The sequence below is a fragment of the Oncorhynchus mykiss genome, chromosome Y (assembly GCF_013265735.2).
Source record: "Oncorhynchus mykiss isolate Arlee chromosome Y, USDA_OmykA_1.1, whole genome shotgun sequence".
Taxonomy (NCBI): domain Eukaryota; kingdom Metazoa; phylum Chordata; class Actinopteri; order Salmoniformes; family Salmonidae; genus Oncorhynchus; species Oncorhynchus mykiss.
The window spans coordinates 21,231,612-21,249,900 of NC_048593.1; the positions used below are offsets into that span (position 1 = coordinate 21,231,612).

General features: G+C 43.1%; 1 protein-coding gene across 3 annotated transcripts in view; it reads left to right on the top strand.

Moving 5' to 3' along the window:
* The window catches only part of LOC110509811 (regulator of G-protein signaling 3), a 229,537-nt gene that overhangs the window by 71,486 nt on the left and 139,762 nt on the right, over nucleotides 1-18,289 (top strand). For all 3 annotated transcript variants that reach the window (XM_036968257.1, XM_036968259.1, XM_036968258.1), the window contains one exon: nucleotides 6,488-6,599. In XM_036968257.1, the coding sequence (XP_036824152.1) occupies nucleotides 6,488-6,599 (112 nt within the window). The remainder of the gene's footprint in view (nucleotides 1-6,487; nucleotides 6,600-18,289) is intronic.

Consider the following 18,289-nt stretch of genomic DNA (forward strand, 5'->3'; position numbering starts at 1 on the left):
CTGTCTTGGTGTGCTTGGACAATGTTAGTTTGTTGGTGATATGGACACCAAGAAACTTCAAGCTCTCAACCTGCTCCACTGCAACCTCATCAATGAGAATGGGGGCATGCTCGGTCCTCTTTTTCCTGTAGTCCACAATCATCTCCTTTGTCTTGATCACTTTGGTGGGAGAGGTTGTTGTCCTGGCACCACAGGGCCAGGGTTCTGACCTCCTCCCTATAGACTGTCTCATCGCTGTCTGTGATCAGGCCAACCACTGTTGTGTCATCAGCAAATTTAATGATGGTGTTGGAGTCGTGCCTGGCCATGCAGTCATGAGTGAACAGGGAGTACAGGAGGGGACTGAACACGCACCCCTGAAGGGCCCCTTTGTTGTTGATTAGCGTGGTGGATGTGTTGTTACCAACCCTTACCACCTGGGGGTGGCCTTTTCAGGAAGTTCAAGATCCAACATCAACTCTTCAGAGGAGACTGCGTGATTCAGGCCTTCATGTTTGAATTGCTGCAAAGAAACCACTACTAAAGGACACTAGTAACAAGAAGAGACTTGCTTGGGCCAAGAAACACGAGCAATGGACATTAAACAGGTGGAAATCTGTCCTTTGGTCTGATGAGTCCAAATTTGAGATTTTTGGTTCCAACCGGCGTGTCTTTGTGAGACCCAGAGTAGGTGAACGGATGATCTCCGCATGTGTGTTTCCCACCGTGAAGCTTGGATGAAGAGGTGTGATGGTGTGGGGGTGCTTTGCTGGTGACACTGTCTGTGATTTATTTAGAATTCAAGGCACACTTAAACAGCATTGCTACCCCAGCATTCTGCAACGATACGCCATCCCATCTGGTTTGCACTTAGTGGAACTATCATTTGTTTTTCAACAAGACAATGACCCAAAACACCTCCAGGCTTTGTATTTGCTATTTGACCAAGAAGGAGAGTGATGGAGTGCTGCATCAGATGACCTGGCCTCCACAATCACAATCACCCGTCCTCAAACCAATTGAGATGGTTTGGGATGAGTTGGACTGCAGAGTGAATGAAAAGCAGCCAACAAATGCTCAGCATATGTGGGAACTCCTTCAAGGCTGTTGGAAAATCATTCCAGGTGACTACCTCATGAAGTGCGAGAATGCCAAGAGTGTACAAAGCTGTCATCAAGGCAAAGAAAGGTTACTTTAAATAATCTAAAATATTAAATATATTTTGATTTGTTTAACACTTTTTGGTTACTACATGATTTCATATGTGTTATTTCATAGTTTCGATGTCTTCATTATTATTCTGCAATGTTGAAAATGGTAAAAATAAAGAAAAACCCTTGAATGAGTAGGTGTGTCCAAACTTTTCACTGGTACTGTATATATAAAATTTGCAATGTCATCCCACGACCCACCTGGATCCCTGCCGCAACCCACAAGTGGGTCCTGACCCACAGGTCTGAGGAATGATGCAGTTCTGTGGCCCCTAGTACCTCTCTCTCTCTCTCTTTCTCGTTCCCCCTGTCACGTTTCCTGACCTTTGTGTAGTGTTATCAGAGTGGAAGGACCATTTGGCCTCCAGAACTTCCTCTATTGTTGTCTGCTTATGGTTGCTTCAATACAATGGACTGGATGACTTTCTTTTGATTGATGATTCATTGACAGTAGTTTCAATCAAACACAGTATTCACTAAATGTATATGGTGTCTCTCTCTCTCATATGTTATAAATTATATTATATCCCCCCAAAATTGAGAATGCTTCAAAAAGAGCAATACATTACATGTTGGCCATATTTACCCTTGTAGTTGTAAATACCTGTAAGTCCTACAGTATATTCTGTAGGCTGGTGGTTGAGGGTGAGCACCTTGGTTTGACCTTGGCTTTAGTGAAAAGCTACAATGCAATGTTGTGGTGGACGAGGGAGGATACTGTATTTAACACACATAGCGATGTGTTATCCACCCTGTATTCTCTGGGAATCAGGGAGCTGAGTGAGAGAGGGAAGCCATGACAAGCTGGGCAGCCATTGTGATAATATTGTCCAGGAAATGTGATGGAGTGGCGGGTGTGGGGGGGAAGAGGGGTGTCCGTTGGCAGGCGTCTGGGAGAGGAAGACCAGGACAACCCTGTTTACCATCCAGGATGGTTGCTAGGTCTTTGGCAGAAGGAGTGTTTGACCCTCTCTCGCTCTCTCTAAAACACACACGCATGCACACACACACATCCTGACAGGTTATTCTGGAGTGACATTCCTAAAACAGAAAGCCAAAAGAGATCAGCTGTGGTTTTAGGGGTTTTTAGGAGGGTGGGCGGCTGGTTTTAAAAACAGCTCTGACCCTCATGACTTGAGTCTTCTTGACATTCAGAGAGGAGGAGAGGAGGGAAAGAGAGAGGGAAGGAGGGGGTTGGGGCTGGGTTCGGATCACCTGCTCTGTGGATTTTAATTGTGTTGATCTTATTGTCGTCTAGCTGTGTGTGTCTTCTGTAGATAAAAATTGACAATACTACGTTCGTACTATGAGGAAATGTATTTTCTCTTCCAATTCCTCACAGTTTATATCCCCCCTTTCATTATGTCAGATCAGCTTTTCAGTTCCACACTGTGTCTCTGCCAGGGGTTGAAACAGTTCATGGAACAGAACCGAAAACTGGAAAATAACTGCATTTTAAGAGGAACAGATTCAGAAACGGGAATGAAAGTGATCTATATTGTTCTGGAACAGAACCGTTTTTCAAAAAGCATGAGAACCGCTTTATTTTAAGTTCAGGGCATTTTGTTCAGTCCCACAAAAAAATTAAACAAGGCGCTTATGCCAGAGCTCTCACTCGGTCACTCAGAAACATATTCCAGTGTTTGCCTGCCAGCTGAAAATCTTTGCCAGTGGTGTGTAGGCAGTGTGCTCCTCCCAACAAAGGTTATGTAACCGATGTTACATGCGTGATTCAGAAATCAGGGAGAGAAGAATGGATTCATCTTTTCAACACTACTTAAGGACACTATAGTTATCACATTCCACATTGGATTTATTAACTATAAAAAGGTAAGACATGTTTTTAATTCTGGTGCCGCTCTGCACACACAAGCTTGTTAGCCATCTAGCTAGCTCTGGTCCAACACTCTGAAGTTCAAAGGCATTCAAAGTTCCTTCATAGAAGCCTCTCCTCTGTAGGTATAATGTTGGCCCGATTCATATAATACATGTCACTACTTAAGGACACTATAGTTATCACATTCCACATTGGATTTATTAACTATAAAAAGGTAAGACATGTTTTTAATTCTGGTGCCGCTCTGCACACACAAGCTTGTTAGCCATCTAGCTAGCTCTGGTCCAACACTCTGAAGTTCAAAGGCATTCAAAGTTCCTTCATAGAAGCCTCTCCTCTGTAGGTATAATGTTGGCCCGATTCATATAATACATGTCATAATAAGATGCCCAGCGCTTCAAGCCAAGCCTCCTCCTCAACCCTCTCTCCCCACACGCAAAATTTCAGTCGCAACTGCTCTATCTGCACTGATGGGTGAAGTAATTTAATGTTGACCTAATTTGATTTCAGAGATTTAAAAGGGAACAGAAAGGAGCCATATAAACCTTTACATTTTGGGGTTCGAACCGATTCATAATTTTATTTTGCAGGTGAAACAGTGGAATGGAACGGAAAAAATAATTGGTTCTGCTCAGAACGAAACAATTGGAAACAATTTTGGTTCCAAACCCTAGTCTTGGCTCAGAGCGTCAGAGCTGGTAATTGTGGGCGCTGGCTGGGGCTTGATAAAAGAGGACAAATATTTAACAGTCCGTGTTTGTGCTGTAGATAGTCAATATGGGGCCAGACATCCCTGCAGATTGGCCCTGTTTCAATAAGTAATCTGTAAATAATCTGTGCTATTACAGCTTTTACCTTGTGATGCATAGCCCACTGTACACTTTGCCTGGGCACCCCTTAACTTTTTTTCACATTTTGCTGACTTCAAATTTGATCTAAAACAGGATTAAATTAGATTTTTGTAATTGTGGTGCCAGTCATGCTATAGGTAATCTGCAGGAACTGGGGAGTTTGTCAGGATCCAAATAAATATGAAAGGGGCAAAGCCCAGATCAAAAGTTAGAGAAAAACCCACCTCAGTCTTCTGAAAACCTACCCCTGGGATAGAGTTTCTTTTCAGTGAGACAATTACACAAATGTTAATGCCAAAGACACACCAGAATGGCTTTCCAGTAGATGTTGAGTGTTCCTGAGTGGTCTAGTCTCAGTCCTGACTTATATTTGCTTGAAAATCAGAGATAAGGTTTGAATATTGCAGTTCATCAATGACTGCCAACCAAATTGAATGAGTTTGAGCAATTGTGACCAAAACAATGGATATATGTTGCCCTAAGTGTTGTGCAAAGTAGGTAGAATCGTATTCCAAATGACTCACAGCTGTAACTGCTGCCAAAGGTGCTTCCGCCAAGTATCAACCACGTAGTATTGGGAATGTTCTATAACTTTCTTTCACTTTTAAAATGTGGAATAGGTTATGTAGATCTGTAAGGAAATACTCTCATTTAATACATTTTTAGATTACATTTTAAGGCAGCAAAATGTGGAAAAAAAGTTCACGGGATGTAGGCTTTCTATACACACACAAGCACACACACACACACACACACACACACACACACACACACACACACACACACACACACACACACACACACACACACACATAGAACACAACATCAAGACCCTCAGCATCCTCTCGATCTGCATAGAAAACCACATGCACTGAACACACACACACACACTGCCCACACATAGCCTAGACACACATTGCTGTGTAATGTTGATGTGTCTGATGCGAGACCTTTTCTGTAGCTTCCTTGGTGTTGCCCAGAAGGGATTTACTGAGTGTGTTCCTTGTTTAATGCTGTGGTCTGCTGCTGATTGATGAAAATACATGAAACTGACACACACACACACACACACACACATAGACCACAACATCAAGACCCAACGTATACACATACAATTACATTAGTGGAGGCTGCTGATGGGAGGACGTCTCATAATAATGGCTGAAACGGAGCGAATGGGATGGCATGGAAACCATATGTTTGATGTATTTGATCACATTTAATTTATTCCCCTCCAGCCATTACGACCAGCCCGTCCTCCCCAATTAAGGTGCCACCAACCTCCTGTGAATTCCATGCGTACAGTATTTGCATGTGCTCACATGGTGAGAAAGTGACACGCATATCTAATAGAAGCTACTGTGTTTAGTTGGCACCTGTCCAGTCACCATTGAGACCTGGAACATGACCGTAGGGTATAAAGGGGCTAGAGGACGGGTCACCCAGTCTGCTTAGGCTTAACAATGGGTGTCCCTCTCTCCTGCCTGCCTCATTGTTTGGCCCATCCACTGACATGCAAGAGACATAGAAGTACCTCTGCCAAAAACACACCCCATACACAGCACAACCCGAAACACACATCCTATGGCCAGGAAGGAAAGCAGTTTGGGAAGGCAGAGTGTGTGTCCTGCCCTTCTCTTCTTTCACACGCAAGCCCGCCCCCCCCCCCCACATTTCTTTACCCCCACCCTCCACAATCCCCTACCCTCTAAACATGTACCAGCTATAATTGGTACTGTTGATCTATTCAGGCGCTTTAAAATGCTTCAATCGCAAGGAATTATGGACTCATGTTTGTACCTTCATATTTCTCTGTTAGCAAAGTTTTTCCTTTAGTGGGTCATAAGAATAGTAAGTAAACACATTAATAAGTTAGACTAGCTAGGGTTTGGATTAGTCATGTGTGCACATAAGATGCAAATGTCATCTTTAGGGGGGCTTGCTGAAGCAGTGATGGTCTAGAGACCACGGTGCACTGTGTTCCTGTGTGAACTACACTTCCTGTTGCATAGAAGGTTGCAGTTGAACACCGCTACAAAGACACTTTGTAGAAGTGAGAAGGGCTGTGTGTGTGTGTGTGTGTGTGTGTGTGTGTGTGTGTGTGTGTGTGTGTGTGTGTGTGTGTTTGTGTGTGTGTGTGTGTGTGTGTGTGTGTGTGTGTGTGTGTGTGTGTGTGTGTGTGTGTGTGTGTGTGTGTGTGTGTGTTTGTGTGCTGTTCTGATCCTGATTCTTGTCTGTCCCTGACACCAGATAGACAACTACTCTGACATGACAGGGTGACAAGTCCTCCACTAACCAGATTATCTGTCAAGATGATCTATCAAACATTTTAAAAGACTGTCAAGATGATCATCTATCAAACATTTTAAAAGACTATCAAGATTATCATCTATTTTGAGTGGAAAGTGTGTACAATTTGGAGGATAGACATAGAAGGGCAGTTTTGAGCAAGCGTGTGTGTGTGTGTGTGTATTTGTCAAAAGAGTAAATGTGTGTTGTGCGCCTATGTAAACTGTTTTGCAATGCAGGCACAGTGCGTGATGTCGAGTTTTAGCAAAAATATATTTTCAGCTAGGTTTATCTCTCTCTCTCTCTTTCTCTCTCTCTAGGTGACAGTCTTCATCTATACAGACCTAATGCTTGTGACCAGAGAGGATGAACCAGGGAGATGTAATGTCCTACAGAACCCTCTATTCCTCAGACAACTACGGCTACAGGACGGTCAGTGTTTCATCCCTTACACACAAACCTTAGACATGGCTCTGATGCTATTGGACATGATCCCAACTCCTTGAACCCCTTTATTACCCTGTTCAGCTTCGACGGCCAATGTATCAACCCCATAGGCCTAACCCTGTTGACCTGACCCCTTTGTAGACTTAAAGGGATCCTTCGGGATTTTGGCAATGAAGCCCTTTATCTACTTCCCCACAGTCAGATGGATTCATGGATGCAATTTTTATGTCTCTGCATCCAGTATGAAAGAAGTTAGAGATAATGCTAACTAGCTTTAGCACAATGACTGGAAGTCTATGGTATCTACTAGCAGTTACTATAGACTGCCAGTCATTGCTCTAACGCTAGTTAGCAAAAGAAGTGTACAAAGTGACTTGTTGAAAAGATGGCATCCCATGACGGTGCCATGTTGAAAGTCACTGAGCTCTTCAGTAAGGCCATTCTATTGCCAATGTAACTATGGAGATTGCATGGCTGTGTGATTGGTTTTATACACCTGGCAGCAATGGGTGTAGCTGAAATAGCCAAATCCATTAATTTAAAGGAGTGTCCACATATTTTGGGCAATGTAGTGTATGTACAGTCATCTAAATGAACAAATGCCATGTTATTTTTATCGCCCATTAATAGTGAGTTAGACTTCCAGTGGGATATTTAGGCTGAATGTGAGCCAAACCCCGGAGCTTTGTCTTTCTGTTTCTCAGCTATATAAACACTCCACTGAGTTGGTACCTCTCATAGAATAGTTTGACCCACAGTATAACAAAGCACTACAAGTCAAATAAATACCTCTTACTGTAAATGCCTGTGTGTATAATGTAGGGAGGATATGGAGAGGGCCGGGGTTACAGTAGGCCAGACCTGGCTGGGTGCTAGTGGGGGCCTCTGTGTGTGTGTGTGTGTGTGTGTGTGCATATACACATTCATATGCACACAAAAGTCAAATCTGTTGACGTACCCAGGGATCAGGTGGCAGACAGTCCAGTCATATCGGTCAGCTGTGGTTGGACAGTGTGGAGCCCAAACTGAATCACAATATTCTCAGGTCTCTGTGTTCTGTCCTGCTTCTTCACTGCAACTATATACTGTAGGTTCTGTGACGCACTTTAGAAAGCCCATCTATCACTTTTTATGTCTCGCCCTCAGCTCTCTTTACAGTTTTTCTCAATTGTTACAACACCATTTCTGAAACCTTGCTCCATTTCCTGAAAACATTAAACACAAAACCTCATCTTCAAGCACTATTTACATAACCTCGGACTCCTCTTGCAAAATGAAACATTCGCCTCAAAACAGTTTTACCTGTGTTCAAAATCAAACACTGCCCTCAAATCATAAACAAAGTGATCAAAATGATATACACTCTCAAGCAGTCAGTAAACCTGCTTGAAAAATAACATTCATATTTTTACGTCATTGTCTTTTGATTAATGAAAACATGTTCTATCATAGTAGCTCAAAATTGATCAGAAATTACTACTCTGCTTTGCTCTTTGCAATTTTGTTTTTTGTTCTTCCTCCTCCTTGTACCCCTATTTTTACAGTACTGTACCCTGCATCTCACAAACTTGTCTCTGTGTTACTGTTATTATTGTTCTTTGTTGATATGAACCTGCAACCAGTCAAAATCTATTGAGCAGTCAGTACTGTTACAGTTTTTCTCAGTCGCTTTGGTGCACTTTTCACATCATCCCTAACATGTGCAAAATAATAAGTGGAGAAATGCAGAACAACAATTTGTACAAACTGCAATATACAATAGATGTGTTTCTAAAGCTAGTCAGTCACTAAAAATCCTTAGTACATCTCTCAAAAGTAAATATTCATGCCAATGATCATGTCAGTGTCATCAGAATGATAAGTCATTGAGTCATTGTTCACGAACAAGGTCGTCAAAATGTTTAGGCATGTTGTCAATGTAACTGTGTACTTTGACAGTATTACCTGATGTTAACTTAGGTTACAGTTTGGATGACACTTACTGTATTGAAAATGCACAAGGCTGCACTTCTATGGCATATATCAATTTCAACAGTACTATTTACATATTACTGTATGTGGGTTATTGATTGGAAGAGACTGGACAACCCAAGGGGCACAAAGGACAAACAACTAAATTAGAAAGAAACGCAGGAAACCACCCCTAAGGCACAACTTTGCCCGCAGCACTGTTGTGCTGTCTCTACACATCCAGAGGTTCCTGTCTGTCGGCCCACATATTCTCATCCACATCACACCGGATATTTTCCCTTCCAATGCAACGTGGAAAGAATATTTTGGAATACCTTATCCATCCTCTGCAGCCGTCTACTGTGATGTCCTCACATGCTGCATCCATTGCAGCCAGCAGGGTCATCTGTGTGTGTGGCTGACGATCGTACACCTTCCACCTCCATGCTGAAAATAACTCCTCAATTGGGTTAAGGAATGGTGAATAAGGTGGGAGGAATTCTATGAGCATCCTCGGGTGGGTCACAAACCATTGCCTTATGATGTTTGATCGATGGAAACATTATCACAAATGACCACATACTTTGGCAAATCCTCTCTAAACAGACCACACTCATCATCAGGGATGAGAGCCCTGTAGAGAGTCTCTAAAAAGTTGAGTAGATGCTGGGTGTTGTATGGCCCTATAAGGGGGATATGGGTTAGGACACCATGCTCCGAAATAGCAGCACACATGGTGATATTTCCTCCCTGTTGGCCTGGCAAATCCACAGTAGCTCTGTGACCAATGATATTCCGACCCCGCCTTCTGCATTTGGTCAGGTTGAAGCCAGCCTCATCCACGTATACAAAGTTGGGAGAGGGTTCACTTGATTCCAACTCCATTATACGCTATATCCCAGAACACACAGTTGAATTTCTTTTGGTAAGGAAGAGTGACATAAAATGTACATATATTGCATGTTCCTTCCACAGCAATGGAAATGTGTGCAGTTTATGCTTACTGTACTATGTATCACTATAAAATGTTGCTGTAAAGTAGTTACATAGATATATGTTTTACCTGTACATACTGGTACCGTAGCTCCTTAACTCTGTCCTCATTCCTTTGGAATGGTACACGGTACAGCTGTTTCATACTCATCTGGTTTCTATGCAGCACCCTGTCGATGGTTGAGATGCTAACCGTATGGATGTTTTCAAAGACATCGTTGTCTTCTATAATGGTCCTTTGTATTTCCGTGAGTCTCATGGCATTGTTTGCTCGCAAATAGTCTCCTCCTATTGAGGTGTGAAAAGGCGTCCTCTGCCACCGGTTTGAGGTAATCTTGCAGTCCTATGCGGGGAAAAATGCAGTGATGCATCGCACACTTTCACATAGACAAAAAACTATGCCTTCACACATTTTACTGTAAAACATACAGGAGTGCATGTAAGGGGCAGTATGTATCTGTATAGAGTATATTTCTGTATGCTGTGAAATACAAGTGGACTACTCTAATATGAAGCATTGTAGGAAGTATACAGTATACTGCTTATATACAGTAACAGTGCACTGTACATTGGTGGACATACCTGTTCTCTCTTCGAAACGTTTGAACTATTGAGGACACGGTTGATCTCCCAATATTCGGCTGCACCCTTCGACCCGCCTCAGCCATTGTAAGGCCATGATTGACAACATGGTCTACAATAGTGGCCCTTATGTCATCAGATATGCGCCTATGTCCTCTTCTGCCTCTTCCTCTGTTTTGCCTTCCACCACGCATCCTTGCTCCTCTTCTTCCTCCTCTTGGCTGTTGACCCTGTTCGTTTCCTGGTCCATCCATTATTGGAAAATTGCAACTCTGTGTTGTGTCTATATACTGTATGCTTGCCACTTGATTCTTCATGAGATGCACCTTAGAGCAATTTAGACAACTGGTTGATTGTTGGTTGAACTAACACTTTACATTCCTTCATGAGTGAGGGTCAATTTCACCTGCACGATTCATCAATTCACGTTTTTGTACAAAAGGTCTAATAGAAATGTGTAAAACTATGCTTGACAGTTTATGACAAATAGTTCAACAATTTTGCATGTAATGGCTTATGCAAGGAACTAATGCCTAGATGTTTTGAGGGGTAAGACTATTCAACAGAGAACCATCTACTATATTTTGATCAACATTACATGAGCAATTGATAATGTTTGCTCTCTGAACTGGCTTATATTGGTTGTGTCGCATCATTTGAAACAGGTTAAATCAATTTTGAGTGGTTGTGTTCAATCAATGACATATGTTCTCTATTCGTATTTGATTGTGGCCACTTGTGTTTACCAGTATGGATGACATGTGCATTAGTGTGCAGAATGTGTTTTGAGAATGAGTTTAGAGTTTTGCTGAAAAGTCTAAGTGAGATCTGCAAATTGTGTTTTACCATGTGAAATGGTTTAAGGTATTGACAACAGACTGCATTATTAGCTAAATGAGTCCAGGCCACTGAGAACTTTGTTCAGCCAATGGGTTTTAGTGTTTTAGCAATTGAGAAAAACTGTAATATCTGCTCTTACTCTACTCCCCCCCACCCCCTCTCTATCTCTGTCTTTCTCGTATTTCTCTCTCTCTCCACTCTCTTTTTCTCCAAATCTACCTATTCTATCTCATCATCCACGCTGTTTTCCTCCATCCTTGCCTGAGGGGACGTGAAGCTCATATGTCATTAAATATGTCATTTCTCACACGTGAAAAAGAAAAGGCCTCACATTCTAGGAGCTCAGATGCAATAATTGAATAACCAACGTTTCGACTTAAAACAAACCTTCGATCTCAACGTAGGCTTTGGTCCATTCATGTTTTTTACATGTTCTATTTATATCTGTAAATTAACCAATGATAGCAAGCCACACCCGGCCATGATTACAGACACCTGTGTGTCCTTCCAAACTATATTTAAATTAGTGACCCGAAGGGTTTGTCATTATACCCTGATGAAGAGAGCTTGTATGTCGAAACATTGGTTATTAAATTATTGCATCTGAGCTCCTAGAGTGTGAGGCTCTCTTTTTCTTTTTCATGTGTTCTACTCCGCTAGCCAGCAACTCGCCTAAACAGGTGTTCTACTCCACTAGCCAGCACCTCGCCTAAACAGGTGTTCTACTCCACTAGCCAGCACCTCGCCTAAACAGGTGTTCTACTCCACTAGCCAGCACCTCGCCTAAACAGGTGTTCTACTCCGCTAGCCAGCACCTCGCCTAAACAGGTGTTCTACTCCAATAGCCAGCACCTCGCCTAAACAGGTGTTCTACTCCACTAGCCAGCACCTCGCCTAAACAGGTGTTCTACTCCGCTAGCCAGCACCTCGCCTAAACAGGTGTTCTACTCCACTAGCCAGCACCTCGCCTAAACAGGTGTTCTACTCCGCTAGCCAGCACCTCGCCTAAACAGGTGTTCTACTCCGCTAGCCAGCAGCACGCCTAAACAGGTGTTCTACTCCGCTAGCCAGCAGCACGCCTAAACAGGTGTTCTACTCCGCTAGCCAGCAACTCGCCTAAACAGGTGTTCTACTCCGCTAGCCAGCACCTCGCCTAAACAGGTGTTCTACTCCGCTAGCCAGCACCTCGCCTAAACAGGTGTTCTACTCCACTAGCCAGCACCTCGCCTAAACAGGTGTTCTACTCCATTAGCCAGCACCTCACCTAAACAGGTGTTTTATCCCCCGCTAGCCAGCAACTCGCCTAAACAGGTGTTCTACTCCGCTAGCCAGCAACTCGCCTAAACAGGTGTTCTACTCCGCTAGCCAACAACTCGCCTAAACAGGTGTTCTACTCCGCTAGCCAGCAACTCGCCTAAACAGGTGTTCTACTCCGCTAGCCAGCAACTCGCCTAAACAGGTGTTCTACTCCGCTAGCCAGCAACTCGCCTAAACAGGTGTTCTACTCCACTAGCCAGCAACTCGCCTAAACAGGTGTTCTACTCCGCTAGCCAGCAACTCACCTAAACAGGTGTTCTACTCCGCTAGCCAGCAACTCGCCTAAACAGGTGTTCTACTCCGCTAGCCAGCAACTCGCCTAAACAGGTGTTCTACTCCGCTAGCCAGCAACTCGCCTAAACAGGTGTTCTACTCCGCTAGCCAGCAACTCGCCTAAACAGGTGTTCTACTCCACTAGCCAGCAACTCGCCTAAACAGGTGTTCTACTCCGCTAGCCAGCAACTCGCCTAAACAGGTGTTCTACTCCACTAGCCAGCACCTCGCCTAAACAGGTGTTCTACTCCACTAGCCAGCACCTCGCCTAAACAGGTGTTCTACTCCATTAGCCAGCACCTCACCTAAACAGGTGTTCTACTCCGCCAGCCAGCAACTCGCCTAAACAGGTGTTCTACTCCGCTAGCCAGCACCTCACCTAAACAGGTGTTCTACTCCGCTAGCCAGCAACTCGCCTAAACAGGTGTTCTATTCCGCTAGCCAGCAACTCGCCTAAACAGGTGTTCTACTCCGCTAGCCAGCAACTCGCCTAAACAGGTGTTCTACTCCGCTAGCCAGCAACTCGCCTAAACAGGTGTGCGTTTCTTTCACCTCACACATGACCAGAGCCATAGCTACATATGAGGACACCGAGGTCCGGACCTCATTTATTAAATAAAAAAATATACAGTATATAATGACATTAATCCGTCGGTGTCTCAAGTTACTGTTGAGGTGTTAGATTATTAGAAAACACGAGCTGCCGTTTCGAAATGTGGTTGTGCATCAGCATTTTCCATTTGTTATGTGTCACTCACTGACAGTCACTCAATTAGCCCATGTCAGCTAATCTTATTTAGACTGGTAAATTAGTCTAGTTAGTCTAGCTATCTAAACTTTTCTTAGTCACTCCCACCCAGATATCATATTACCATGGCTTATGGCTTAAACATTTGTAGAATTGCAGGAAATTTGTAATTGAAGTCACTTGCATTATTTCCCATAAAGTAGAGTGAAAATATCAGGTATTGGCCATGAGATGCTGCTGTTCCTGCTACACCGCCACACACATTTATCCATTTCACTGGTCTCTTGTGTTTATTAAATAGATCACAATAGGTCCTTAGCAACTTTGGGTAGAAAACCCATCGATTTTCTACATGATGAAAATAAATTGTTTGGTCATCCCAATGACTGTATATATGAATGGACAAAGCTATCGATCACGTGACACCAGTGAAGACTCAATAGCGCATTGAAGCCAAATGAAGTTGGCGTCTCATGAAGACATAACATGCACAGTTTGAGCTACTCTAGGAAGTGATGTTTGTTGCAGGCTATCTCAGTGCTGCAACCTCTCATTGAGAAACTCAAGTTGAAGGCCGGCTGGGGTACTGCAGGCTGCCATTAGCAACTAAAGGATCCTTATGAATTCTGATGATTGATTTTTAAAATAATCGCTTCAAGGATGTACAACTGGTGTATTAGAGGCAATTATTTGTCCCATGATTGTCTTCATATTTTTAAAATGTTATTTACAATAATATTGACCAAGAAAGATATCCATTTTTCACTATAATGGGGGATCATGTTTTCTGCAAACAATGCCTGCAATATCGTGGTCGGCCTTGAACTTCCGTGGCTTCAATGAGAGAGGGCAGTCATTGTCCCCTGGGTCATCCTCACAATTCAAGTCAGTCCTACATGAAAGCATTCCAGTTTGTCCTTCTCTATGCAAACTAATTCTTCAACCCAACTCTCCTTGAATAGTCCAACAAGTGGCAGCTCTCTGAGAGGGCTTTCCCTATGGTGCCATTCTCATATGAAGACTTTCCCTATAAGTCCAACATTTTGGTGGAGAAATAGGCCAGGGACTAAAATGTTGTGGCAACCCTGAGTTTCAGTTCATATAATGAAATTCATTCATTTAAATACATTCATTAGGCTATAGTCTATGGATTTCACATGACTGGGAATACAGATATGCATCTGGTGGTCACAGATACCTTTAAAAAAAGGCAGGGAGGTGGATCAGAAAACCAGTCAGTATCTGGTGTGACCACCATTTGCCTCATGCAGCTCAACACATCTCCTTCGCATAGAGTTGATAAGGCTGTTGATTGTGGCCTGTTGAATGTTGTCCCACTCCTCTTCAATGGCTGTGTGAAGTTGTTGGATATTGGCGAGAACTGGAACAAACTGTCATACACGTCGATCCAGAGCATCCCAAACATGCTCAATGGGTGACATGTCTGGTGAGTATGCAGGTCATGGAAGAACTGGGACATTTTCAGCTTCCAGGAATTGTGTACAGATTCTTGCAACATGATGCTGTGCATTATCATGAGGTGATGGCGGCGGATGAATAGCACGACAATTGGTCTCAGGATCTCGTCACGGTATCTCTGTGCATTCACATTGCGTTAGATAAACTGCAATTATGTTTGTTGTCCTTAGCTTATGCCTGCCCATACCATAACCCCACCACCACTATGTGGCACTCCGTTCACAACGTTGACATCATCAAACCGCTCGCTCACATGACGCTATACACTCTGTCTGCCATCGAATCCGGGATTCATCCGTGGAGAACACACTTCTCCAGCGTGCCAGTGGTCAAGGTGAGCATTTCCCCACTGAAATCAGTTCTGAAGCCAAACTGCAGTCAGTTTGGCTTCACATCCCTGGTGAAGACAACGAGCATGCAGATGAGCTTCCCTGAGACGGTTTCTGACAGTTTGTGCAGAAATCTTTTGATTGTGCAAACCCACAGTTCCATCAGCTGTCCGGGTGGTTGGTCTCAGACGATCCCGCAGGGGAAGAAGCCGGATGTGGAGGTCCTGGGCTGGCATGGTTACACATGGTCTGCTGTTGTATGTACTGTCAAAGGAGAAACAGGGACAGGGATGTAAACAAATTTGTGCAAAACAATTGAGAGAAATAAACTTTTTGTGCGTATGGAACATTTCTGGGATATTTTATTTCAGCTCATGAAACATGGGACTAACGCTTTACATGTTGCGTTTATATTTTAGTTCAGTATAATTGTAAACTGGCAGTCATATTTTTCAATAAGATTATTAGAAAACTGCTCTGTAGTGTGATTAGTGATGTTTACCATTAAACCCTACCCTATACCATTACCACCAGTGTGTGTTTGGGTCTTTTATAATTGAAGACCATTACATACCATAACATTGATACCATCATAACAGATGTAGCTTAATGGTTAGCTTGTTAACCTAGAATGGTAAGTAATAATAACAGTAAATAATCCAGACCTTATTTGAAGGGAATTAACTACACGCAAAGATGCCATTTCCTGGACACAGATTAACTGTAACAGAAGGACAAACTGAATTGCTTTCATTGGAGGACTGGTTTGAATTTTGAAGATGGCCACAGCACACACAGCTATTGGATTTCTACGAAAGTTGCAAAGGAAATTTTTATAAAATTCCCATCCCACTTTCTTTCTGTCTCTCTCTCTATCCTTTAAATTGGACTTATTCCCTCCGAAATATAACATTAAAAAAGTTCTACCATTCAACAGTCCAGTATATGGCCACCTTCTGTGACATATGAAGTGAGCTAATGGTCAGGCTAGGGAGAGGTTAGCATATGTATTTAACCCCACAGATGACAACGTTTTACATTGCATTGCATTGCATTACATTTGCTAATGTCCTGGCCAATGAGACCCAGAGCACAGAAGTGGGATATAGGGATATAGAGGTCTATCCTTCTATCCTTCCTTCTCAGATGGGTCACTCTCCTCCACCACAGCGGATTAGGAAGTCATCAGTGGGTTAGGAGGGGTGTGTGTTTGGGAAGGGGGGCGTACAAGGAGGGTGCATCTCCACCCCACCCCACCTGTCATTGTTATTTTAGTACGGTAGGCCACTCAGGCTCCGGGGACTGTGTTTGTTCCAACGAGGGTGGTGTGTGTGTGTGTGTGTGTGTGTGTGTGTGTGTGTGTGTGTGTGTGTGTGTGTGTGTGTGTGTGTGTGTGTGTGTGTGTGTGTGTGTGTGTGTGTGTGTGTGTGTGTGTGTGTGTGTGTGAGAGAGCGTGAGTGAGTGAGTGGGGTGGTAGTGGGACAGGGGGTTTCCTGTGACCGTGTCATCTCCTATAGAGACAAGGGTGTGGCGCGTGGAAAGGACAGAAGGCTCTAAGATAGACCAGTGCACCACAACAGACACAAACTACACCCATGCACACTGTTGGGTGTACGTGTAGAGCACAGGGACATCAAGCAAAATATTTGTCATTTGGAAAACATCACATAAAAAAGGCCTGTTGCGACACCCTATATAGCATCTATAGCATTTTTTGGGGCCTTATAAAGGCAGTATGAAGGCTTCATTAAGGTTTACAAGTTACACTTTGTTAAAGTATGACTAGAATTGTCCTAGTATCACCAATCACCACAGTAGTATCAGGCTGTCATTGGCCATAAATGCTGTGATCCAACTCCTTGGGTGCAGTAGATGTCTTGATGTTACTCAGATGACTCTCCTGCATCTGTGAAAACAAATGCAAGAGTGACCTCTGCTGTTGAGTTGTGAGAATCACAAGCATTCTGATCTGGTTCTGCAAATTTGAGATTGCAGTGAGGAGATACAGGATTCTTTGGGCGCCAATCTGACAAATGTGTGTTTGAGCGAAGTGAATTGAAAATCTTACAATCTCGCTCGGCTGCCCCAGAGGGTTATCCCAGTGTCTGTCCATGGAAGTCTGTGTTCAATGAAGATTAAGCAGATTATTTTTGAAATACTAATTTGATATACATTTACAGTGTCACAAAAACATTACTGCCTAAGTGATGAGATGAGTTGTGAATGGTGGGAGAGATTTTAGATGAAATAACTGTAAACTGTATGGACATGCATGTAGGGAGAAATGGAGGTCGTTGGTCGTCAGGAAATCTTGAGTGCCTTGCTATTTTACAGAACATGTTACTTAGTCAGTAAATATTGTGCTGAAGCTGTGATACCAACGTTGGCGTAGGATCAGAAATGTGTTTTTGTTCAATATCTTGACAGGTCTGTAGACCGTGATTCATGTCAAATCAATAACCCTTTACGATTACCCCTTAATGGATGTATTTGTCATAGTCAGTCAGAAAATACATTCAGATTCTTTCTACTGTTGGCTATTCGTGTAATGAATGCATTTAACGGTGGCATTATTTATGGTTGACCAATATGGATGCTCATTTTTGCAGTAATTAGAGTGATCGTAACAGTATTGTACCAGTATAGTAATAGTATAGTTGTAATTAAGCAATATGGCCTGATGGAATGGGGTATATTGGGGGTGTGGTATCGGCCAATATACCACAGCTAAGGGATGTTCTTTCCTGTAAACAGCCCTTAGACTTGTTATGTATACCACAAACCTCAGAGGTGCCTTATTGCTATTATAAACTGGTTACCAACATAAATAGAACCGTAAACAAGTATTTTTGCGTCATACCCGTGGTATATTGTCTGATATACAAATGGCTGAAATGCTGTTTCAGCCAATTAGCATCCAGGACCCAAACTACAGTTTTACAATATAGTAATATTGCACATATTACTGTAGGTGTGTCTACAGTGACCCTTGGGGATGGGCATGACCTCGGTAGTGTCAAGGGTAGAATGTGTTCATGTGGTCAGTGTTCCTGTGGGATACAATGCTGCACAGCAGAATCTTTATTGGTTCAATATATCTCTGTCTGGAATCTCCCCTGGCAAATGACAATAGAATAGTGTCTGCTACGGCTAGTGCCCTTCCT